Genomic DNA, 25,022 nt, shown 5'->3' on the forward strand with positions numbered 1-25,022 from the left:
GAACTAAATTTATCATTATTCTTACTATATAACCTATTGGTAGTGCAATTTGATGGTTTTTGTAAGTCGATTCAATTCAACATTTATTTCTAAAATTATGTAGAAGTAAGTAAAAAAGATTATCTATATTCATATTAACCTTTTTATTGAATGAAAATTTAATGAAAACAATCTTTAACTTCTAGAAGATGCTATACTGATTTTAGTAGCTACTACGAGTGCTAAAAGATGCAAGAAAAAAAGTATTATAGAAAAGAACGTATTTTCTATTACAAAAATGGCTGTTAACACAGTGATGACCAGCAGGGGAACGAACAAATGAAAGAATTTAGGTATAATAGCTACATAAATACACAAATATCGGAATGGCACTCTGATCCTAGAAGAACATAAGGTAAAAGTACTGCATCGCTTTGTGTTTCTCTCAAGAGATGTTGCATTCGGGAGGAAAACCCAGTGGAAAACGCTTCGCATCTGTGCAATAGTTGTATATCATGTAGTTCCTCTGCACCCATTTCAACCTCTGTTGGCCTGCGGAGTCCAGCTCCTGCGAAAGCCACGATGAGCCACCGGTGGATTCAGAAGCACTCGAACCACAAGACGATGCTCCAGAAGACCATATGCAAGCTTGAGCATTGAAGTTTCTGTAGGAAGCTGTGAATGGAGCTTGTGTCCAATCTGTCTTCACAAGTCCACCTCTTGTTGCCCAGTCATCAGCATTCCACAAACTTGAGTATATCCTCATGGGCTGATTCTTTGGGAAGGGGACCCCAACGGCCTCTGAGTTCTTGAACTCTCTAATGGGAGTGCCATCAACGGAGAATCTGAATAATGAGCATAAGAAATTATGTTAAGGTCAGGGCCATAGGATAGAGAATAAAAAGGAAACAAAGTGGTGAATGAGTGAACAAGATGAGAACTTACATAATCCGCTGGGGGTTCCACGTGATAGAGTAAGTATGGAAATCAGCAGTTGGATCAAACCACAGATAGAATTGTTGTTCCCTGTTCCCTTTGCCTTGGCTGAAAACGTTCGTGTGAAGAATGTAGGGGTCACCGCTTAGATTCCCCAGAAATTCATAGTCTATCTCATCCCAAGTTGATCCCTTTGAAGATAACTGCAAAACAAAAAGGCAAACTCATGAGTGTATAAACGAATTGGTATTTCTATTTATTGTTGCATGATATAACAAAGTGAAAGGAAGAACTTATACATAATAGGCGGTGACAGTGCCAGCAGAGTTTCCAGGGACAAGCTTGAGCTGCATGTCAATCTTCCCAAAGAGATACTCATTCTTTGATTGGAATCCCGAACCAGACGCTTGGTCCAGTGTCAGAGTGAGCAACTCTCCATTGTTGAGTATCTTGGCTCGGCCATCTCCCCAAGTGAGATCAAAGTCTTTGTTGAAGTCACCAGCAAAGGCAATGATCACTAGAAGAGGGAATAAAAGCATGTAAGAAGAAGTTAAAGCCATCTCCAGAAAGCAGTTATAGTGTGTAGTGAGTGAAAAATGTTGAGCAATTGGTAGTGATTGAATGTATGAAAAATGGTTGATGATGTATGTTATTTATAAGTATGTTGGTTGGTGAGGTGAGGAGAATGTGAGGCACTGCATGCCAAAATGCAATTTGTAAAGCAAAGCTGGACACAGTTGGCTAGCTTTTGGGAATAAGAAAGTTTACAGATATTGTTGGAAGAGACGCGGTTGGTCCCTCTCCCCTAAGTTTGGGACATGCTTAAGTTTTAGTAGTTGAGAGAGAGAAAGAGGAGTGGGGTTAAGGTAACATTTTGTTTTCTTTGAAAGAGAGACACCGCCAAGTGACAGCCAAGCCAAACGCTTTTACAGCTAAACTAATAATAATAATAACAACAGTGTCCTAAACTTTAAGGACCATACACTCCTCCACCGCCATTTCAACTTTTCCACAATCTAACCACCAACTGCTAACATCTTGATCCAACATCCGAGACTGAATGTAACAGAAATTGATTGGAGATGGAAATGGAATTTTGGTATTGTTTAGAATAAAGGATTTAAAAAATATTTTAATGGTTTTGTAATAATTTAATATAAATATAAATTTAAATAATGAAAATTGTATTAAAACGAAACTGAAATTATTATTCATAAAAAAAGTTAAATTACAAAAATTAAAATTAAATTTTTAAATTGATTTGTAGAAATAAATTCAAAATATATTTTCTTAAATAATAATTTATATATTTTTATTTAAATTATCATTAACAAAAAAGTATATTAAATTCAACATGGGAAATAAAATTATTAACACTCATAATAAATTGAAATAAATTTTAAATACAAAACGCTTTAATATAAATTAAATTTATTGAGTCTTCTTTAATTTTCTTTCTCACACTTTTTTACAATATTTTTTGACAACTCTTTTAACAATAAAACACGTTATTATTTTATTGATTTATTTAAATTTATATTTAAAAATATTTAAAAGAGACTAATTATAAATGTGCAAAAGATTGATAAAAAAAGCGTTGTTGAAAAGATTTCCTTCAAATTTATTCATCTTGTGAGACAGAAGAAGAGTCTAAATTTATGGCAAATTTTAAACTTTCTTAGTTGTGGGTGAAGATAGGAATTAATGAATTGCACTATACTCCAGAAAATAAAGATAAACAGAAATCTATGTAAGGAAAACAAATGTAAGTGTGTTAGCTGTGAGCACCTAGGATTCGGATTAGGTGACATTTAATTTGATATATAAGAAAGAAAAGAATAAAAAAATAAATGAAGAATGGTGGCGGTTCCTTAAAGATGTGCGTGTGTTGGGTTTTGGGTCAGAAACGTGTTGAGTTATGGCATTAAGTGAAGTGTCGTCTGACCATATCTTATCAGTAACATCTTATTATTTTACACTTATTTTGTCAACTCTCGGAAAAAGCAACGTAAACCCGCGTCATCTTCTCATCTTATTATTATTAAATTAATCAAACACCTTTCATAACAACCTTTTCACAGCTTTCTTCTTACCATAATACAACTATCTATCTGCATCTCCTATTCCTCTCCCACTCGCTCCAAATCTCACTTTCACTCACTATATATACCTTCTTCTCTTTTCCATACTCTCCTCACACTGCAAACATCAACGCTTGCATACTTACCAATGGCTTCTACCAATTCTCCTACCCTACCACTTCTTCCTATCCTTCTAAGTGCTTACTTTCTTCTCAGTGCTGCTGCTAACTTCGACCGAGACTTTCAGATTACGTGGGGAAATGGTCGTGCCAAAATTCTCAACAACGCCAATCTTCTCACTCTGTCTCTTGACAGAGCCTCTGGCTCTGGCTTCCACTCCAAGAACGAATACTTGTTTGGAAAGATCGACATGCAGCTCAAGCTCGTTCCTGGAAACTCTGCTGGCACTGTCACTGCTTATTATGTAAGTTCGATTTCTTAAATCATGGAGATTGCGTTTGCATGATTTGTTCTTACATAACAATGACAGACTTATAATATTGTTTGTTTTGCTCTTTTCAGTTGCGTTCAGAAGGGTCGTCTTGGGATGAGATAGACTTTGAGTTCCTGGGAAATCTGAGCGGTGACCCTTACATTGTTCATACTAATGTGTTCACACAAGGCAAGGGTAACAGAGAGCAGCAATTCTATCTCTGGTTTGACCCAACTGCAGATTTTCACACATATTCGATCCTCTGGAATCCCCAACGCATTGTGTAAGAACTCAGCACCCAATCCAATCTTCTTAACATATGAAATTCCAAGCTACTACAATTCGATCGATGAACATCATTTGGTTCAGTCACTAATTTCTGTTTGCTATAATTGTGTGTTGCAGATTTTCTGTGGATGGAACCCCCATCAGAGAGTACAAGAATTTGGAATCAATTGGGATTCCTTTTCCGAAGAGGCAACCCATGAGGATATACTCGAGCCTTTGGAACGCTGACGATTGGGCCACAAGGGGTGGACTAATCAAAACTGATTGGTCGAAAGCTCCTTTCACTGCTTCCTACAGGAACTTCAATGCCAATGCTTGTGTTTGGAATGCAGGAAAATCCTCATGTAAATCAAATTCTCCTTCCTCTGCTGCTCCTGCCACTAATGCATGGCTATCACAAGAGCTGGATTCAACTGCCCAGAAGAGGATGAACTGGGTGCAGAGGAATTACATGATTTACAATTACTGCATCGATAGGAAGAGATTTCCTCAAGGCCTTCCACTTGAATGCACACACTCCTAGAACAGGACTTCGATCTTCCAATACCCACACCAAGTGCTAAAAAAAAAAAACACCATTCTTTTATTTATTTTTTCTTCATATCTCTATTTTTCTTCGCCGTTTGTGCTCTTTCATGATGTAAAAATGAAACTCAATAGGTTGGTTGCTTGTACTGTAAAAAGGAGTTAGATAATAATAAATTTGGAGTTTAAATTAAAGAACTGTCAAGTAAAATGATTTATATATATATATAATTAGATATTCTTACCACTTAATTTTCTTTAACAATTTAGTGATACTTCTTACAGTTTACTTACACAAATTTTGCAAAAGAGTTAGGAATCAATTTTTATTTGATTCTTCATAAATACAATTATATTATATACTCATAAAGTCCTACAATAAATTGATGGGATGGGGCCACCTAAATGAGACATGGAAGAAGGAAGGTTGGGCATCAAAGAAGAGAGATCGAAAAAATAACCTATAAGGATTATCATCCTAGATATATTTCTAATCAAAATTATTAGTAAACTTTACTTAATAGATAATGATAGTGATTGGTTAGGATTAAAGTTTTACTAATCTCAAATCTATTTCAAAATCTATAAATAAAAATCAAAGATAAAAAGATAGATATTTATATTGACGGTAAATTTAAGATCTCATTATGATCCTGATTGAATTATTACTAACTTGAGCATCTTTTACAAATACAACCAAACAATTTAGAAGACATATAAGGAGAAATTTTGAAGCAGAACATATAAAAATGTTTAAACTTATGTGGAGAAAAACAAATGTTTTGAAGAGATATTCGACCCTACACTAGAAATAATGATTGTTTATAAATTTGAATAACACTATACAATTTCATAAAATCCTATTATTTTTCCAATTAAAATAAATTAAGTAGTGTGAACAATTGATTCGAGTCATGAATTACCTCTCGTATAAGAGATATAATATCATCAATTCTAAAATGAGTTTGTGAATTTTTTTTTCTTATTATCTATCAAACTTATCTCTATTTAATATGGGATATTTGAATTTATAGTGGTTAAACATTTCCTCTCGCCATATTCAATAGTTGATTCAATATTTTGACTTTTTGTAAAATGGTTCACAAGATTTTATGCTGATTACATATATTGTGACACTCCATCTTTCTAAAAAAAACCTTTTTCAATATCTAGGCATTTCAACAAATTTAAGACCTAGATATTTGATTATTACTCATTCCCTTTTAACCTATTTCTGAGTCATAAATTGATCCTTGGAGTTCTTGTAAATGATCTCCACCAAATTTGTCACAACATAGTCAACATTGCTATCCTCCTAAATCAAATTTTTGTGCAATATTTTCACTAAACATATGTATAAGGGTATAGATGAAAAGGATATCATTGAAGAGTGAAAAGAATAAGTCGCAAACAGGAACTAATGATCAAGTGAAAAAAATATTATTAAAAGAATATAACAACTATAAGGGAAAAATAAATAAATAAATAAAACATAAGAAATTGAAGATGATATTCAAAATAATTATTGTTTTAACTTTTAAGACTAATTTTATGCGTACAGTAGCACTTAAGGATTACGTCTAAAATTTTGACGTTATCTTATTTCATGGTTATGTGTAGTCAGGCAGTTATTGGTTAATTTGTTCGCCGTTTTCAAGTCTGACAATTACTCCATTAAAGAGTCTAGAAAAGAATATTAGCTAGGACAAACGTGTTACTGCAGAATTTGCAGAGTGTAAAGACTAAAGAAAAGTATTATTGATGCTTCTTTTCTATTCTTATAAATGAATGGACATGTACCAAAAGAATCAAAGAATCAATGTTCATACAAGTGAAAATGAATTCAATAATAAGCTTAGGAAGAATGAAGAACTATGTGGTGGTATTTGTTTGCAGCAGAATTATTAGTAGGAAATCATGATGATTGGCACTCTGGGGGAAGACCTTGAGGAAATCTCTTGGTGTCGGTGCAATAATTGTAAATCATGTAATTCTTCTGCACCCAACTCAGTCTATCTTGGTTTGTTGAATCCAGCTCTTGCGTATACCAGGCATTGGAGGAGCCAGAATTGGAACTGCAAGAAGATGATGATGATCCCCAATGGACACAGGCATCTGCATTGAAATTCCTGTAAGAAGCTGTGAAAGGAGCTTGGCTCCAATCAGTTTTCACAAGACCACCTCTTGTTGCCCAGTCATCAGCATTCCAAAGGCTAGAGTATATCCTCATCGGTTGATTCTTAGGGAATGCAACTCCTTTTGATTCCATGTTCTTGAATTCTCTTATGGGAGTCCCATCTACCGAGAAGCTGAAACATGTGTCAACCACCATACATTCAGTAACACAATTCAAGGCAAACCGTGTGAGAAACTAAAAAATAACGTTGTCAGGGATGTTTGATAATTGAGAAATGCTTACATTATGCGCTGAGGATTCCAGAGAATGGAATAGGTATGGAAATCGGCTGTTGGGTCAAACCAAAGATAGAACTGTTGCTCCCTGTTGCCTTTTCCCTGACTAAACACATTGGTGTGAAGGATGTATGGGTCACCACTCAGATTCCCCAAGAATTCAAAGTCGATCTCATCCCAGGTTGACCCTTTTGATGATAACTGTATTACATCACACAAAACCAAATTAGAATAAAAATAATGAGATTCCAAAGTTTAAGAGGATTAGCATGAAGGAATATGCATAAGCACAAAGCTTCAACATGTTTCTGGACGTGTACTTACATAATAGGCAGTAACAGTTCCTGCAGAGTTTCCAGGTACAAGCTTGAGTTGCATATCAATCTTGCCAAAGAGATATTCGTTTTTGGACTGAAAGCCCGAGCCAGAGGCTTGGTCAAGAGAAAGAGTGAGAAGGTCGCCGTTGTTGAGTATCTTGGCTCGGCCATCTCCCCATGTTATTTCAAAATCCTGATAGAAGTTGGCAGCAGAAGCTGCAATGGAAAAAGAGAATAGGAATGCAGAAAGGATAATTATTGTTGAAGATGACATGGTTGATTTGAAAATAAAAATGAGGGAAGGATGAAGGGATGTTGTGGCAGAGAAGAGAAGTGGGATTGGTATTTATAAGTTGAAAGATGCGGAAGCAACAGAGGAAGGTGGAAGCATTAAAATATTATTAATAGCCCAGAACAGATGAAAGAAAAGATTATAGTATTAGAAATGGGGTGTCATACTCGTTTTGTGCGAGAAAGTGGAGTGGTTTGGTTGCATCATAGGACGCGCTTTTGGCTTTATAAGGAGTCACCAGCTTGCAAAGTTGGTGGAGAGTGGGCATGTGGGTTTTCGAAGAATGTTCCCAGCACCGCCACCAGCCCTTGCGTTCATTTCTGTTAATCATTTCCCCTTAGTTTTTTTTTTTCAATATTCAAGGATCATTAAACATGATAGAATTATTCAATCTGATTTCATAATTTGTTTTCTTTAATTTAATTATCATTGTACTTAAAATGAGTGGTTATAAACTTATTAAATTAATATTTATATTGCATAGATCATGACATGTGTCAATAATTTTAGATTTTTCTAACTTTTTTTTCTTATTTTTACGAGAAGTAATATTTTGGTACATATATATTTTTTACATTTATTTAATATTATTTTATTTTTTAATTTTTTAAATATAAAAATTTATTTTTATAATCATTTTATTTCTATAATAAATATAAATGTATCTCATTCCATCATTATTTTTATTAAATACATAAATAAAAGTAAAAACATTAAAGTTAAAGAAACTTAAAACTACTTAAATATGTGTGTCGATACTAATTTAACACCATGGACTATATTGACTTTTCTTAAATAAAATAGGAACTGAGTAAGAAAAAAAATTAAAATATTAAATAACTTCAAATAAACCTTTTAGATATTGAGAGCGAAAAATAAATTTTTGAGTTATAAAAAGTATTAAATATTTCTTTGTTAAATATGACAAAGTGTTTAGAGTAAATTATCTTTAACCTCGTGATAATTTTTAACTACGTACCACAGTTCATTAGTTTTACTTTAAATTTTAGATTTTGCATTGATTCTCGTGTGTTAAAAATTATTAGCAATCACAAATTACAAGTACTCAATACTTTAAATTTTAGATTTTGCGCTGATTCTCGTGTATTATTTCAATATTATTATATTATTATTATTATTTTATTATTATCCGTTATCATAAATAAAGGATTGTAATAATACATATACACCCATATTTTTATTTGGAAACTATTCAGAAATTTTCCTAGTAATAAGCTTTTGACAGATAGAAAATGTCTTTTATTTGAACAACTCTTCGGAATATAATTTTATAAAATAGATTTAAGTTTAAATTAATTTTATAAAATTGATTTTTAAAATGAAATTTCTATTTACTTATCTACTATAAATTGATATCATATTTAATTAATATGAAATATTTAACACATTTTATTACATAAAAAAAAATATATCTCAAATGTACCATAAGACATTTTTTTTATAATCTTCGGATAAATTTAAAACTTAATTCAATTTTACATAATGGAATTATACATAAGGTAAAACTTTATATCCATTTTCGATGTCAATTTATCGAAAAATTAAATTTATGTCTACTTAATATAGGTTCCCAATGCATTTTAATTTGGAAAAAGAATATGTCAACACTAACTCCCTCTAACCATATTTTTCTTTTATAATAATATATAATTCGATGCAAGGTCAAAGAATATTATTCAATCAATGTTTAACAACATTTTTATAAATATATTAAATATTAATCTTAAAATATTATTTCAATAATGAAAACATTAACACCGTTTGTAATAGCTCTTGATGATCGAAAACTTGTTTTGGTATTTGAATAGTCACATTGTATAACATATTATGTTTTAATAAGGTAGTGTTTGCAAATTGTGCATTAACCTGTGTTAAGATGGTTAATTTTCACTATTGAACATTTTATAGTAATTAATTATATTTTAACATGACAAGCTTTTTATGCAAATATTTAAGAAAACTTATGAAAATAACAATGTTTTACAATGAATCAAAGAATTTATCATCATGGAAAGTACAACAGAAGAAATAAAAAGGAAAATGATAAAAAAAATTAGGCAGTAGTGTTGCACTCTGTGGGAAGGCCCTGTGGAAATCTTTTGGCGTCGGTGCAATAGTTGTAGATCATGTAATTGTTCTGTACCCACTTGAGCCTCTCCTGGTTAGTGGAGTCCAATTCTTCCGAGAGCCAAGCATTGGGAGAAGAGACAGAGTTTGAACAAGAAGAAGTTCCAGAGGACATAGTGCAAGCATTGGCATTGAAGTTTCTGTATGAAGCCGTGAATGGAGCTTGACTCCAATCGGTTTTAACAAGCCCTCCTCGTGTGGCCCAATCATCTGCATTCCAAAGGCTTGAGTATATCCTCATTGCTTGGTTTTTGGGGAATGGAACACCCTTTGACTCCATGTTCTTGAACTCCCTTATTGGAGTTCCATCCACCGAGAATCTGAAATCGAACAAAATTCACAAACAGACTCACAAGTTTGAAACCAAAGCAAAACGGAGCAAAAGATCTAGAAAAAAACTTACACAATACGTTGAGGGTTCCAGAGGATGGAATAGGTGTGAAAATCTGCAGTTGGGTCAAACCAGAGGTAGAATTGTTGCTCCCTATTACCCTTTCCTTGGCTAAACACGTTGGTGTGGAGAATGTAAGGGTCACCGCTCAAATTCCCCAAGAATTCGAAGTCAATCTCATCCCACGTTGCTCCTTTTGAAGACAGCTGAAATTAAGCACGACAAGTATTTCCCATTAGCATTTCTAAAAGGATAAAACTCAGAAAAAATATGAATGACAAATTGTAGGCTTACATAGTAGGCAGTGACGGTGCCAGCAGAGTTGCCGGGGACTAGTTTGAGTTGCATGTCAATTTTTCCAAAAAGGTATTCATTCTTTGACTGAAAGCCAGAGCCAGAGGCTTTGTCAAGAGACAAAGTGAGAAGGTCGCCATTGTTTAGTATCTTGGCACGACCATCTCCCCAGGTTATATCAAAATCTTGATAGAAATTGGATGCAGATCTGGCAATCAGAAAATACCCAACAATGCATGTTAACAGTAAAAGTCTTGAAAATGCCATGCAGAATTGTTTTGTATGAAAGTGAGTGAAATTGTTTTTGGTTGATACTGCAAAGAATGGTATTATTTATAGGAGAAAGAAAAGAGAGATTGGTAGATAAGAGGAAAGTAAGAAAAAGGGAGGTTGTGAATTTTGAATTAGTTGTAGACAGCTGGTGAAGAATGAAAAAGTAATAAGGAGAGTTGTTTGTTGTTGTAAATGGACGCCCACACTAATCATTTCACGCGTTTCTGCATGAAATCAAATGTATATTAGGAGACACCGCCATACACAGTACATGGTTTCTATTATTTAATATAATTACCAAAAAAAAAATTAAGTGATGAGTTTTATATTACCTTTCTTCATTATAAAGAAAAAATAAAAAAAAAAATAAGGTGTCCTATGTTAGTGATTTATGACTTGTTTGATTTAAAAAAAAAATAACTATAATACACTTTTACACGTAATATAAAATTAAATTAATTATAAAAAATGTAAATTTTTATTTTTTTTAAAAAGAAAAAAGTAAAAAATAAATAAAGATAACTTGAAATGAGTATAAAAAATTTAAATATGATAAAAAGTCATTTTAGAAAAAAAAGTTTTCTATTTTTTTTTTTTTTAATAGAAACAGAACTGGTAAAACCAACCCAGTCTCCGGACCAGCTTACCTAACAATTTTATACAGGGTTTGTTGAACTCATTCTTTTAGTCTAAGGGTGAGGTCACTTCAACTAACTTTAAAGTTAAATTTTTTTTAAAAGAATAAATGAAAATAAAATAACATACATTTTTTAAATTTAAGTTATATTATTAAATTTGAAATTGAGGTATAATAAATTGATATAAATAAACTGTAATGCATGTATTATGTATTTAAAAAATACTACTTCAATTTTAATATTTTATAATAGAATTATTATTTTAAAAATAAATTGGTTCATAAATGTATGAATCAGTCCTGCTTAAATCAAATTTAAATTGCGGGTGAAATAAATTAAATAAAAATACTTGATTCGGTTTAAATTATAATTTTCCTTACCTCAACTTGATCTATTTTAATTTTTTTTTTTACCAAATCTATTTTGACAATACTCCATTCCCAAAACAGTGAGCATAATTTTATTTTGACAGCTATAGAGAATTCAAACAGCGATGTCGCAATCCCAAACACCCAGCATGAGGTGCAGATAGATTGAAACTAGGTCGAAAACATGCATATGAAATTAATTAAATTTAAATTATTTTAATATAAGTTATTATCAATTAGTAATATATTTTTAATTCCATAAATTATATTATCTAGTTTAATTCAAATAATTCTATGAACAATTTTTTTTGTACTATTTAATTTAATTTATCATGAATAGATATATTTTTGAACAATTCTGTAGGTAAGCATGAGAATATTCTAGAGAAAGAGATGAAAGGTAGTTTTCAAATTAATGTGGGGTTTTTGGCATCATTAGAAGAGCTGGATACAGATGGCCATGAAGATCATTTAAATTTTAGACACTGAAATGGGTATTCTACCAACCCACACGGTTAACCCTAGTAAAGGGTTAGATTTTTGCATTTGAAACTATCAAAATGTGTGAAAATTATAATATTAAACACACTTTTAATTTAAATGTGAATTATAAATTAAATTATATCTAATTTAATCCCCGTAAAAAAATTAACAATTTTGTGAATTGTAATTTAATTTCCCGCAAAGTTAACAATAACATAAGACTGGTCTTGTTATTGATGTTTCCCACTTACCACTAGTTAATTTGGTGTCATATTGTCCAATACGTCTTTAATTGATATAGAAAAAAAAAATTCACATGATATGTACAAACATTAAAAGTGTTTCTATTGTAATATAATTTAAAGCTAAGTGATCTTTAAAAGTGAAAGATGTTTTGTTTCTATCAATAAAATCTTATTTATATATAGTTGGGAATCAAGCATTTTGGTAACATACTTAAATATCATACTTATTTATATGTTTTGTTTCCACAATTGTATGTTTCTAATTTTAAGAAAATAACTATTGCTATATTTTCTTTTACTTATTAGCATATATCATATCTTGATATTTGTTAGGTACTTGTTATTTAAGATGTAATCTCTTTGTTTTTTTTATAAAAAAATTAAAACAAAAATAGAGTTTTTTTTTATAAATTAAGATTACAAAATCTTTTGTAATTATTAACTAATTTTTATCAATGCAAATAGATTTTGTTTTGGACAAATCTAAATTTATTGATAGTATTTACCAAATTTTAGAATTTAAATTATTAATAAATATTTTTGTCGATAATTAATTTATTAGTAAAATTTATAAATTAGATTTATTGATAAATTAGATTCTGTATTATTAACAAATACTTTCTTAAAAATTTAAGCGAGGACAAATTTCTCGATTAGTAAAATGAGTAGTAAATTTTTTCTTAAGACTGATTAAGTTTTTTTTAAGAAATATGAGTGAAAAGAAAGAAAGAAGAACAAAAGAAAAAAAGAGAAAATGAAATATGAAAAATAGGAGAGGAAGAGACATGATGACCATGGTGGCAATATTGTGATAGTTGCTAAATGACAGTAATAATAGAGTTAGATGAAAAAGAGGAGGAGAAGAAAGATGAAGAGGATAAAGACAGAGAGAAGAATAAAAAGAAAAAGTAGAAAGAGTTGAGAGCGACAAAAACAAAAACAACTACTATGGAAGCGCGACAAGGAGAAGACGACGAAAAAAAAGAAAGAAAAAAAGAAAAATAGTAAGAGGAGAAAAAGAAATCTCAATTAATAGATTTTAATAACGATCAAAATTTGTCAGTAATTATCGACATATATTTACGTATAAATTTGTATTTGTTAGTAATTATAAACAAATTATGCAATTCAATGATAAAATTTATTGACAAAATTTTGTTATTATCAACAAACATATAATTTGTTAGTAATATGTGATTTTTTTTAGTAAAAACTGATATAATATTTAAAAAATTAATATTTAATATTTATTATAGTAATAAAGTAAATGAAATAACCATTTTATTTTCATATAGATGTAAGTACAAAAGTGATAAAAAAACATGAACTTGACTAAAATTAGAATAACATAAAAAAACACGGTAGACACTTGAAAATCTAGACTATAACCATCTCAACCTTTAAAAATATGTGGTGATTCATCTTTGTTTTCAACTTACAACTATCAATGATTTATTCCAAACATAGAAAAATTAAATATAGTTCTATATTTTTGGATATATATAATTAGTTGAAAATTAAAAATTAAAATCAATATTTGTCAGAAATCATGTTAAATTGATGGTATAATATTTGGTAAAATTTTGTTAAGAAAGTATTCATAATATTTGATAAAGATAAAACATTTAGCGTTATCTATTAAGCGCTATCTATGACCAATTCTATAGTAATGTGTCAATGAGACAACATTTCCAATTTCATCATACAATTCAAGTAAGCCAATTTAAAAACCTAATTTCAATTCAACATCTCATACTCAATCACATAATTAAATCATACAGGCAAAACTACGTAGAACCAAAAAATTAGCAATTATAAGATATCAATCACATGAAGATTGTGCAATCAGTTTCCCTTACCTAAAAGACAAATACAATTTATCTAAGAAGTCTTAAATCACTTCAAGCTCATAATACGTCTTATCTATACCTAGAAACAAATAAAAAAACTACAAGACATACCATTAGAATCACTAATTAATAGAAACTTGTACAGAAGACTCAAACATTACATATGAATCAAAACAACTCACATGTGCAGAAAAAACATACAAGCCAAGAAAAGGAGTAGAAAATCAAATTACTCTATTAAAAAAACTGAACAAACAAAAATAAAGAGTTCTCTATAAGGATCACTCAAGCCATTTTCGATTTTCAAACAAATGAACCGGAGGTGAGAAAACTTAGATAGAAAGAAGAGATCTCTATGAGAAAGATTTTTCAAAGAGTAGATATGTTTTTAAATAATAAAACTCATTTATAAAAACTGTATTTATACTTTAAATTTTTAATATTAAAATAATCAAAATGCATCATCAATTCTAAAATACAATTTTCTAAAGTATTTTGTCGCCTAATTTATTCAATAATTTGTATATATTTATAAATATTAAAATTTAAAATAAGCATACCCTTATATCTCATTACCAATAAATAAATGTTTTCATTATTCCTATTAATTTCCAATCAATGACTATTCCTTGCCCATAAATAGTTGTTATTGTTCAGATTAATTATCAATTAATAATTGTTCATGGGTTATTTTCTCCTTAGATGATTGATTCCTCCATCCTTACCTGATATTAATTAAATTTTTATTTTAAATAATAACTCACATTTCATTTTAATATAGTTTACACTATTAATATTTTCTTTTAAATTATTTTTTAAAATATATCAAACAAATCACATAAGTAAACTTTATTCTTATTTATTTTCATTTTCACTATTTTTCTTTAATCCAAATAGCTCCACTTTCACATTTCTTTTCCCCTTAAATCCAAACACAAACTTAGAGTCAATGCTTTATTTGAACAACTTTGTAATATAATTTTTCAAGTCTAGATCAATTATAAATGAGGTTTGTATTTATTTGTATACAACAAATTAATACAAGATTTCAAATCCTTTACTCATATATACATGAATATTTTAGCGTAAAATAAATATTTTTGGATAATTGAATAATTGATAGAATGATAAACCCAAAAAATAACCATATATGCTCTAAATAATTTAATTTCATTTTAAGAAATAATTTTTAAATAGATTACTTTATTTACATATTAATTTGTAAAAAGAAAAATGTTAACACGTTGAACATCCTTTAACCATTTTCTCTGTTATAATAATTTATATTTTGATGAAAGTTTAAAGAACATTAATATTCAATCAATGTTTGATAAGACTTTCATAAATTTTATTTGAGAATGAAATTAAACCACTTCTCCAATATCAAGAAAATCCTACCGATTTTTTTACTGAGCTATGGAATAATAGGGTATGATGCTACCCAGTACACGAATGGACGAAAGTATACACAAAACGTGTTGTTTACGCTTTAAAGAAAAACATCACATTTTTTTGCAGTAGTGTTTGACAAAAAGAAAAACAGGTTGATAATAACCATCAAATTCCTTTCGTTTTATCAATTTGGACCTCATCAGTTTACATAAGAAAGAGCAAAGTTTCGAGTGAGTTCCATCACATTAACATAACCACGCCTACAGATGTGGAATTGTATATATTTTGTAGCATATAGTGTGAGAATGTGAGAAGTTGCTAGATAGATATAGAAATCGAACAGTACATTTTCTAGAAGTTATGTGCATGTCAGAGAATGAAATATGAACCAACCCTCCCACCGCTGACTAGGCAAGCATAAAGGTTACGTGGAAAGTACCAGAAACTACATTATAAAATTCTCAACTTGGATAATACTAAATCCTTAGAATAAAAAATACCATTGCAAGACATGAACCCAGGTTTGCTTTGGTGGAAAAAACCTAGGAACTCATAGCCTCTGCGCCGAATGTGTAAAATATAAGAAGCACCACGTAATGGACCACTACAAACTATGATCATTGTGCTAATGAAACTTACTGCTCTACAGCTGTTGAATTCCCACATCATCCCACCAACCAACTTTCATTATTCAAACACATCCCCGTAGACTTGTATAAATTGGAGGAGGGAACCAATTTGCCTACTCATCACTTGTGTCTTACTTACTATTACATTAATCACAACCTCTGCAATGGTTGTTTTCTCTCACGTCAAGACCATGGTTGGGTTTGTCCTAGCCTTCCTTATTTCTGTGCCTTCCATGGTTGCCTATGCTGCCAACCTGTACCAAGATGTTGATATCACTTGGGGAAATGGCAGAGGTAAGATTCTGAACAATGGTCAGCTTCTTACTCTGTTCCTTGACAGTGCCTCTGGCTCTGGCTTTCAGTCCAAAAACCAGTATCTCTATGGAAAGATTGACATGCAAATCAAACTTGTCCCTGGCAATTCCGCTGGCACAGTCACCGCTTATTACGTGAGTTCCGTTAATCAATCTTATTCATCTGATTCAATAACTACATATCCAAAATAATTCACAACATGCGCGGTCAAATAAATTCCTATCGAGTTTTCATCTGGCTAGTTCTAACTTCTTCTGATGTATATAATTTCTGCATGATGCAGTTGCGTTCAGAAGGGTCATCTTGGGATGAGATAGACTTTGAGTTCCTGGGAAATCTGAGCGGTGACCCTTACATTGTTCATACTAATGTGTATACACAAGGCAAGGGTAACAGAGAGCAGCAATTCTATCTCTGGTTTGACCCAACTGCAGATTTTCACACGTATTCCTTTCTCTGGAATCCTGCACATGTTGTGTAAGTTGATGAAATCTAAAAAACATGCATGCTTGAATTAATACAGCCTTGCATGGAAATTGGAAGATTATATATTCAACTGAATTCATGGATTGTTTTTGTTTTCAGATTCTATGTAGATGGTAGACCAATTAGGGAGTTCAAGAACTTGGAGGGTGCGGGTGTTGATTACCCAAAGAAGCAACCTATGAGGTTATATTCAAGCCTATGGAACGCTGATGATTGGGCAACAAGAGGAGGGCTTGTGAAGACAGATTGGAGCCAAGCCCCATTCACTGCATCATTCAGGAACTTGAGAGTGAATGGATGCGTTTGGTCCAATGGAGCCTCTTCATGCAACTCGGGGTCTTCTGATAAAACTTGGCTATCTCAACAGCTTGATGCCACAAACCAGAAGATGCTAAAATGGGTGCAGAAGAATTACATGATTTACAATTACTGCACAGACATAAAACGATTCCCTCAGGGTCTCCCTCTGGAATGCACAGTTCGAACCAAGTCATCATAAGAATACAATCACTGCTCTTGTATATCTGTGTGTGTCTATGTCATTCTTTCTGCAATTAATTTGAACTCAGAGGACGTGTTATGTAATCATTTTTATTAAAATAGAAAATAAATAAAGTGGGTATTTATTTTTAGCAATAAAAGCATTTTGGGACGACACATCTTTTTTCTGGGAGTTTTAAACTGTGGTTGGCTACATAGGACTAACCTCTCTGCTGGATAAAAACTTAGACCACCTCAACCAACACTCCTCTTACTTGCAGTGTTAGGGAATCATGAGGCATGAATCAAATCAAATTATAAATACAAACTGTAATGATTTAAAAGTTGAACATGATAACAGTTTTTGTATAGACAACCTTATACTACTTCCACCAAAACTAGAGTGTCTAAAAATGGGACAATATATGTTAGACGTTACCTTTTGAAACTGTTTTCCTACTTCAAGAAAGCTAATATGTGAAGGAAAATCTGTTGCGTCAAGAAATAAAATATAGATACCCTTCATGAATCCGGAAAAAATGCCAGAAAATTTTTGTATCTTCAATTTCCATTAGTAAACGCTTTAAGAACTAGTAATCTTGTGTTAATTAAGATTACTCTGTAGGTAATTGATCTCTTCTAGATAAGTACTAAATTGACTAAAAAAGCTGCTTAATGTGTATTGTTGTTGATAAATATTATTCAATTAAAAGGATTCGATGTACTTTCTTCTAAGTTATAGAACAAGTTATAAAAGTGAATTAGTATAAACATTATTTTATGATTACTCTCGCTTTTTTTAAGAATAGTTTGAGACAACTTAACGGTTAGGGTAAAATGTGTGCATTTATTAAAAAATTATGACCCAATTGAGACAGTTCAAAACTTGAGAACACGTTTTCACACAAACATAAGGACCAAGGAAGGGATTAAGCCTAAAATAAAAAATACATCTCAAGATCAATTAACGCCGTCTGAAACTAGTTCAAGGTTGGGATAAAATGTGTGCATTTTTCAAAAAATTATGACCTAATTGCGACAGTTCAAAACTTGAGGACCAAACTGAGATTTTTGCACAAATATTAGGATCAAAGGAGGGTTTAAGCCCTTTATATATTACAAATGTTATATATCCTAAATGTTAGTGAGTGAATTTGTTTAGGATGAAAGGTGATTTTCATACGAAGTCGATGTGTTTTGTTATTTTTTATTTTTTTCTCTTTTTACAACTTTAGTTTTCATAATATAGTCCAAATGAATTGGGTATGTTTTTTTTTATTGATTATGGTTCCTATTTATATGGTTTCTGATGTGCTCTGCGGTTTGATCTTAGTTTCTATTTATAACCAATGTTTTTAAAATAAACCAAATATTAAATAGGTTAATACCAATTTAATGTTTAATGATTCTACTAAAATTGAACTAGTATTAATTAATAAAATTATTATAATAATTAAATATATACAAAATATTTTTTAAAAAGTATATTTGTTATGATACTCAAAGTTAAAATAAAGTTTAAATATATAGATTCTTAGCATCTAAAACACAGATAATGCCTTAAATGAACTGGGTATATTATGTTTCAATTGAAACTTTTGAATAATATATAAGAAGTTTATATCGAATATAAAAGAATATTAGTATGTCAATTTGACTGATATTTTTAACAAGAAAATTAAAACTAAAATTTATTAATTTCTTCATTGAAGGGATTTTGTACTGAGTAGCTTAACCTATACGATAAAGTTTTACTTGTTTAAATGAAAATTGATTAAATATACTATAATTTGAATATTAAAACATATCTATTTTATTTTTATATAAATACTAGTGAAAACACATATTGATTTTTTATAATAATAAAAGAAATTATTATTTTATTGTAAATAATTTTAATTTATTTTGTAGGTAATATTTTAATTAAAAAATAATTATATTAAAAAGTAATCAAACTGAAAACATAGTTAAATTTAAACAAATGATTTTGGGTTAAGAAGGAATATGAGTCACCAAAATGCAGCTAAATATACTAGAGGTTTTATTAGAGGAATGGAACAATTTCTAAAAACTTTGAGAAAGACCTTATTCTGATTTATGGTTTTAATTTATTCTCTATTCTTTAATTTTGTATCTTAGGTTTATAGAGAGTTAAATCTATTTATTGATATTAGATTTAATAAACTGATTTATTAGGTATTTTGTGAAGTTAATACATATGTTTTTCCAATTGAATGTTAGTATTTGATTTGTATGTTTAGGGTTTGTTGTGTCTTGAACACTTATGGCTTGACTGTCATTGTTAAGGTGTTAAAAAATGTCTCTTGAATGTATAATTGAAAGTAAGTAACGGAAATTGTATCCAGTGATAGAACTTTTTTCATTAGTAATTCGAATATTCTTAAACTTAATACATGATTTCACTTCTTGATGATCCAAGAGATTGAACTTTTATAAGTTATCATAGGTCCAAAGTCTCTAGGGATATAATATAAGCATACTTGTGAGTTGATTTTAACATGAAATTGGAATTGAGATGTTTATGGATGTATGAGAAATAAGTAAATGAAATTTATTTTTGACAATTGTAAATAATTTGTTAAAATTTTATTCCACACCAAATGTTTGATAAAAATACAAAAAGTTTTTTTTTTTTTTGTGAACTTTGTTGTCTAATTGAAAGTGAATTGTAAAAGTTGTCAAGTATTGCACAGTCTCTTGTGAAAACGATTTTTGGACTCTCCACTTATTACTTGTATCATTTGATACACTTGATAATATTGTCACTTGTGTGACAGTATTAGTGTCACGTGATAGTGTGAGTGTCACATGGTAGTATTAGTGTTAAATGTCATTGTCTTGTACTCAATTAAGTTCATATTTTTTTTTTACTCATTGAGTCCCACTTTTGTTTAAAATGGAGAAATATTTCTCTCCAAAATATAGTGTAATTTAGTTTACTTACCAATAAAAATAAATAAAATACAAAATTTTTCTATAAATATAAATATTTCATTTATAAAATTGATTTAAGTAGAAAAATTAAGTTAAAAGATATAAAATATATAATTGTTAATTAGACTTAATTACTAATTTCATCACATTTTGAAGAATGACAATATTGCTCAATAAAAAAAGAAAGGCATAAATACTAGTTTAGTTTCTATTTTTGTTGAGTTTTTTCAATTTGGTCATAATTTTTTTCTTATTCAATTAATCTCTTTTTTTTATCAACTTTTGTTAATTTAGTCATTTTTCATTGCACTTTTCAAATATACTGAACAAGATGGCCTAATTTGTCTATGTAACTTGTTTATCTTACATATTTTGTTTATTTAATATATAATTTTGATGCTAACACATGATACTTAGATTATCATGTGACACAAAACATACTTAACATGCGAAAAAATAATAAAACTAAAAAAATAATTAAAAAATATCACAAAGAGACACGTGAAAAAAAAAATTACAAACTTATACGTAACTTATATAAAACATCATATAAATATATAAAGACTTAAAGTAATTAAATATTTTAACAAAAATTACAATATAATTCAATAAACCGAAAGGGACAAAAAATAATTTTAACCTAAATGTTAATCCCAATCCATCAAAATATAATACTGATTTATTTTTATCTAATAAAATTAGTTTTTCCGTTTTGTTGTAGTAACCATGTTCTAACGATGTAGGTTACAATAGCTAGTAAGGTCTAAAATTTTAACCTTAGAATAGTACTTATCAGTTATCATGTTATACTTTCATTAAATTCTTGTCGACCGGAAGGAATTTGAAATAAGAAACTTAATTTTAACCATTGATCCATGACAGTTAAATAAGAAAAGTTTAAATAACTTAATATATGATAAAATTTAAAGAAGAAAAAGAAAAATAACTAAACAATAATATGACTTTTATATTTTCATGTACGTGGTTATACTACATTAATTATTATTTGTGTGAAATAAATACGTAGAATGAGAAAGAAGATGCTTTCAAAATATATAAATTCATTTCATATTTAAAATTTTCAATTTTATCTTATAAATAAATTCTAGTCGTATCCTAATACACTATATTAACATAGAACTATTAAATATATGACTACAGTTAATTTTTTCGTTTAAATAAATTAAATCATTAAGCCAGTGATTTTCCAATTGTAAAATAAAGTGCAATGTATTTTAGAATCGAGTTTAGAATTTGTTGTTATTTAAACAATACTATTTCGATAAGTCATTATATTAACTTATATTAATTTTTTTTAAAAAATATATATATTAAGGACGAAATTAGTTTACAATAAAATATCTGGAATTGGATATTACGTAAAATAACTGATTAATTTCATACTTTCAATTGGGCCAGCTTATATCCAGGAGAGCTTAAGTGTACTGGGCCTGAATATTTTATTAAAAATTACATGATTTAATTTAAAACAATTTTTATCCACACCTTGAATTTTATTAATAGTGTATTTTTTTTTTTCTAAAGTGTCTGTTTTCTTTAGAAAGTCCTGTTTAATGTGCATTAAAAATTTAATATTCTATATAAATCCATAGAGATGTTGAAATTTCAATCGGTTATGAAAATAATTTTTGAAAGTGTTAAAACTTTACATTTTTTTAAATTGAATATGATTTTAGTTCTTAAATGCAAAATCATAATTTATTTTTATTTTAAACTTTAATATAATTTAGTTTTCAAACATTAAAAATAAATAATCACACTCACATACGTGCACAATATTTTATCACCAATAAGCTTTCACAATTACTAACTCATTTGTAAATCTTCACTTTGCTTAAATCATATATTTTGGTGGAATTTATTCCATCATGAAGTGATTATTGTTTTCATGTAGATAAACAAAGAAAACAGCAATAATAAAATGGGTGACACCTATATAGCCACAATCAAAATCCAGCATCTTCATAAACAAAATATATTTATATGTTCTTTTTCTTATTTTCTAAGATGCTTGGTGTATTACAAATACACCTAAAATGACCTTTTATCACTAATAACTTATATTTTCATCATATTTTTCATTTATTTTTCTTTTTTCACATTATTACTCTACTTTTGACTATAAAATGCTTTTTAAAATTTTCTTTATGTTTATGTCGACAATCATGATCACTAACACAGTCACAACCACAACTATGAAAATGTAAATAAGATATTATTCTATTCACTTTTGAAAATTTAACAAAACCAATTGGGCGGATCTCATGATTTTTTTATCAAAAATTTTAGGGTTAAATATGTTTTTAGTCCCTATACTTTGAGGCGATTTTGATTTTAGTCCATTTTCAAACTATGGTACAATTTAGTCCTTCAACTTTAGAAAATTCTGGTTTTAGTCCTTTTTACCAAATTTTTTTAACTTTATTTGTTGTTTCAAACACTTTTCATTATAGCATTTGGATTGGTTACACTGTTTAACACATTTTTGCTTCAATGTTAACTGAGAAACGTGCTTGGAACAACAAATAAAGTTAAAAAATTTTGGTAAAAAGGACTAAAACTAGAGTTTTCTAAAGTTGAAGGACTAAATTGTACCATAGTTTGAAAATGGACTAAAACCAAAATCGCCTCAAAGTATAGGGACTAAAAACATATTTAACCCAAAATTTTATTGTGAGACTTGGAATAAACTCCAAATACTTTTGAAATCCTTTTTTACAATATTGTTATTGCATGAGTAAATTAGTTGCTCAAATGTTTTATTTATTTCATTAATGACNTCACTAATACTTATTCCATTTAAAAGTATTTCAACATGTAATATTTAAGATAAACAATTTTCCTTGTAATATGAAGAGTCACAATTTCAAATTTTGCAAAAATTGACATGTTTAGAACTAACACATAAAATATTAATAATGATCATCTTATGAAAGTATAAAATTAATATAACAATATTAAATGTTAGAAAAATAATCAAATATAATAATAATTATAATAATAATCATCGTGATGATAATAATCATATTAAAAGTAATAATAAAAAGACAAAGATTAAAATTAATAAAGTTAAACAATTCTTATAAAAAAAAGAATGTAAGNTAAAATTNTAAATGNAAAGAAAAATAGAAAGAGTCTAAATTGAGACACTCAAAGAACTATTCTTAAAGACAAAATATTCTCACTACTCGGATTAGAGTATCATGTTAATAAAGTATTATAAAATAAAACTAATAATAAAAAAAGAGAAAAAATAAAACATAATAAAAAACGTAGATTAATTTTTGTGTGTTTTATTATTAATAGAAAAAATATATTTACAGGTAGAAAATACAACTTAAAAATACAAATCAAATAATTAACTAATCTAAATATTTAAATCTTATACATAATAATCAATTATGAATAATTATAGCAAATCAATTAATCATGTATCTAACTATTATAAATTATTAATGAACTATCATTAATTCATAACTACAACACAAATAAAATAAGTATTTTTTTAATATTATGATCTTGACTAGATCTTGCTTAGGATACATTATAAAGACGTCGGTGTGATTTTTTAACAATAAAGTCCAACATGACACTTTGAGTTTTTTATTTTTTAAGTTGTTACTTAAATGATAACTTATTTTTCTTACATATATGTTAATTATAAAATTGTAATTGGTATTTGGAAAATAAAGTTGTACTATATTCCGGTGATCGATCGGTTAAGGAGAATCCGGAATCAAAACAGGCAACCGATCAGTCGTTAGAAAAACACTAATCAGAAAGAAAATATTATTAATGACCAATTAATATGTTTAATGACCATACTAAATGCGAAGATACACTACTTATGGATGATTGAACAGTCATATTGCACGAGAATATGATATTAATAGACAATTAATATGTATTATTGAATTTGATTGTCTGGTTTAATGATTAATTAATGCTCTCGAGGCTTATAAATATACTATTAACGTTCACCTAAAATAACTTGAGCTATCCTAAATAAAATATAGACCTCTTTATACACTATATCTGATGCTTATAAATATACTATTAACGTTCAAGTAAAATAATCTTGAGTTATCCTAAATAAAATATAGACCTCTTTATACAACATATTTGACTTGAGCGTCAGAGTCTTTTGCAAGTCCATCACCCATCGGAGGATTGTGTTCTCAGAAAAGATTAAAAAGACCCAAAGAGAGGAGAGAAGAAAGATCAACCGACCCTCAAACCAATTTCACTGAAACAAAGTGTATAAATTAAAATTACTAATATGACTAATTATTTTTTATGATTTATAACTTTTAATCACAATAATTTTATTTATAAAAATAATATTTGTTAGGATATAACTAGTTGTCTTTAAGATGATCAATTTTAAGATGATCAATTTAGAATAATCTTTTAATTAATATTTTTGATATATATGTGACGAAAGTGATATTAAATATTATTCGATACGCGAAAATAATATTTTGTATAGAAGAATAGAGTCAAAATTCTTACGACAGCTTATCCTACATATCAATCTTCTATATTTTCGTGTAGTTTTTTCTGTAACACATAAGAAACCTAGAAAAGTAAATTACACTTCAATGACAACCTTTGAGAAAAACAGAATTTAATTGAAGTTGTTGTAANAGTGAGAAACTCANTGAATAACNTCGTCTTNTTGAAAGCACTCACTTTAGTCATTTCCAATAAAAATTTCTCTAATATTGGTTAAAGAAAAATAAAACATTTACACATCATTATCAGAGATATTGGCATTTGACTGCACTTTTT

The 25,022-nt window shown here is 28.9% G+C and overlaps 5 protein-coding genes across 5 annotated transcripts; 2 read left to right on the top strand and 3 right to left on the bottom strand.

Moving 5' to 3' along the window:
• Positions 1-229: 229 nt before the first annotated feature.
• On the bottom strand, positions 230-1,573 carry LOC106768904 (xyloglucan endotransglucosylase/hydrolase protein 22). Its single transcript, XM_014654281.2, has 3 exons — positions 1,215-1,573; positions 925-1,118; positions 230-824 (listed from the first exon to the last, which is right to left on the bottom strand). Exons 1-3 carry the CDS (start codon positions 1,473-1,475, stop codon positions 425-427), a joined length of 855 nt encoding a protein of 284 aa, XP_014509767.1. The 5' UTR covers positions 1,476-1,573; the 3' UTR covers positions 230-424.
• Positions 1,574-3,034: 1,461 nt separating this feature from the next.
• LOC106768890 (xyloglucan endotransglucosylase/hydrolase protein 22) lies at positions 3,035-4,437 on the top strand. The gene is made up of 3 exons (XM_014654263.2): positions 3,035-3,420; positions 3,519-3,712; positions 3,835-4,437. Exons 1-3 carry the CDS (start codon positions 3,145-3,147, stop codon positions 4,238-4,240), a joined length of 876 nt encoding a protein of 291 aa, XP_014509749.1. The 5' UTR covers positions 3,035-3,144; the 3' UTR covers positions 4,241-4,437.
• A 1,537-nt stretch (positions 4,438-5,974) lies between these two features.
• LOC106768744 (probable xyloglucan endotransglucosylase/hydrolase protein 23) lies at positions 5,975-7,422 on the bottom strand. The gene is made up of 3 exons (XM_014654033.2): positions 6,979-7,422; positions 6,662-6,855; positions 5,975-6,551 (listed from the first exon to the last, which is right to left on the bottom strand). The coding sequence occupies exons 1-3, from the start codon at positions 7,243-7,245 to the stop codon at positions 6,158-6,160; spliced, it is 855 nt and encodes a 284-aa protein (XP_014509519.1). The 5' UTR covers positions 7,246-7,422; the 3' UTR covers positions 5,975-6,157.
• A 1,798-nt stretch (positions 7,423-9,220) lies between these two features.
• Positions 9,221-10,414, bottom strand: LOC106769017 (probable xyloglucan endotransglucosylase/hydrolase protein 23). The gene is made up of 3 exons (XM_014654456.2): positions 10,097-10,414; positions 9,815-10,008; positions 9,221-9,731 (listed from the first exon to the last, which is right to left on the bottom strand). The coding sequence occupies exons 1-3, from the start codon at positions 10,361-10,363 to the stop codon at positions 9,338-9,340; spliced, it is 855 nt and encodes a 284-aa protein (XP_014509942.1). The 5' UTR covers positions 10,364-10,414; the 3' UTR covers positions 9,221-9,337.
• Positions 10,415-16,013: 5,599 nt separating this feature from the next.
• On the top strand, positions 16,014-17,360 carry LOC106766748 (probable xyloglucan endotransglucosylase/hydrolase protein 23). Its single transcript, XM_014651489.2, has 3 exons — positions 16,014-16,423; positions 16,573-16,766; positions 16,875-17,360. Exons 1-3 carry the CDS (start codon positions 16,139-16,141, stop codon positions 17,272-17,274), a joined length of 879 nt encoding a protein of 292 aa, XP_014506975.1. The 5' UTR covers positions 16,014-16,138; the 3' UTR covers positions 17,275-17,360.
• The last annotated feature ends 7,662 nt before the right edge of the window (positions 17,361-25,022 follow it).

This window comes from Vigna radiata, chromosome 7 (genome assembly GCF_000741045.1).
Source record: "Vigna radiata var. radiata cultivar VC1973A chromosome 7, Vradiata_ver6, whole genome shotgun sequence".
NCBI classification, from domain to species: domain Eukaryota; kingdom Viridiplantae; phylum Streptophyta; class Magnoliopsida; order Fabales; family Fabaceae; genus Vigna; species Vigna radiata.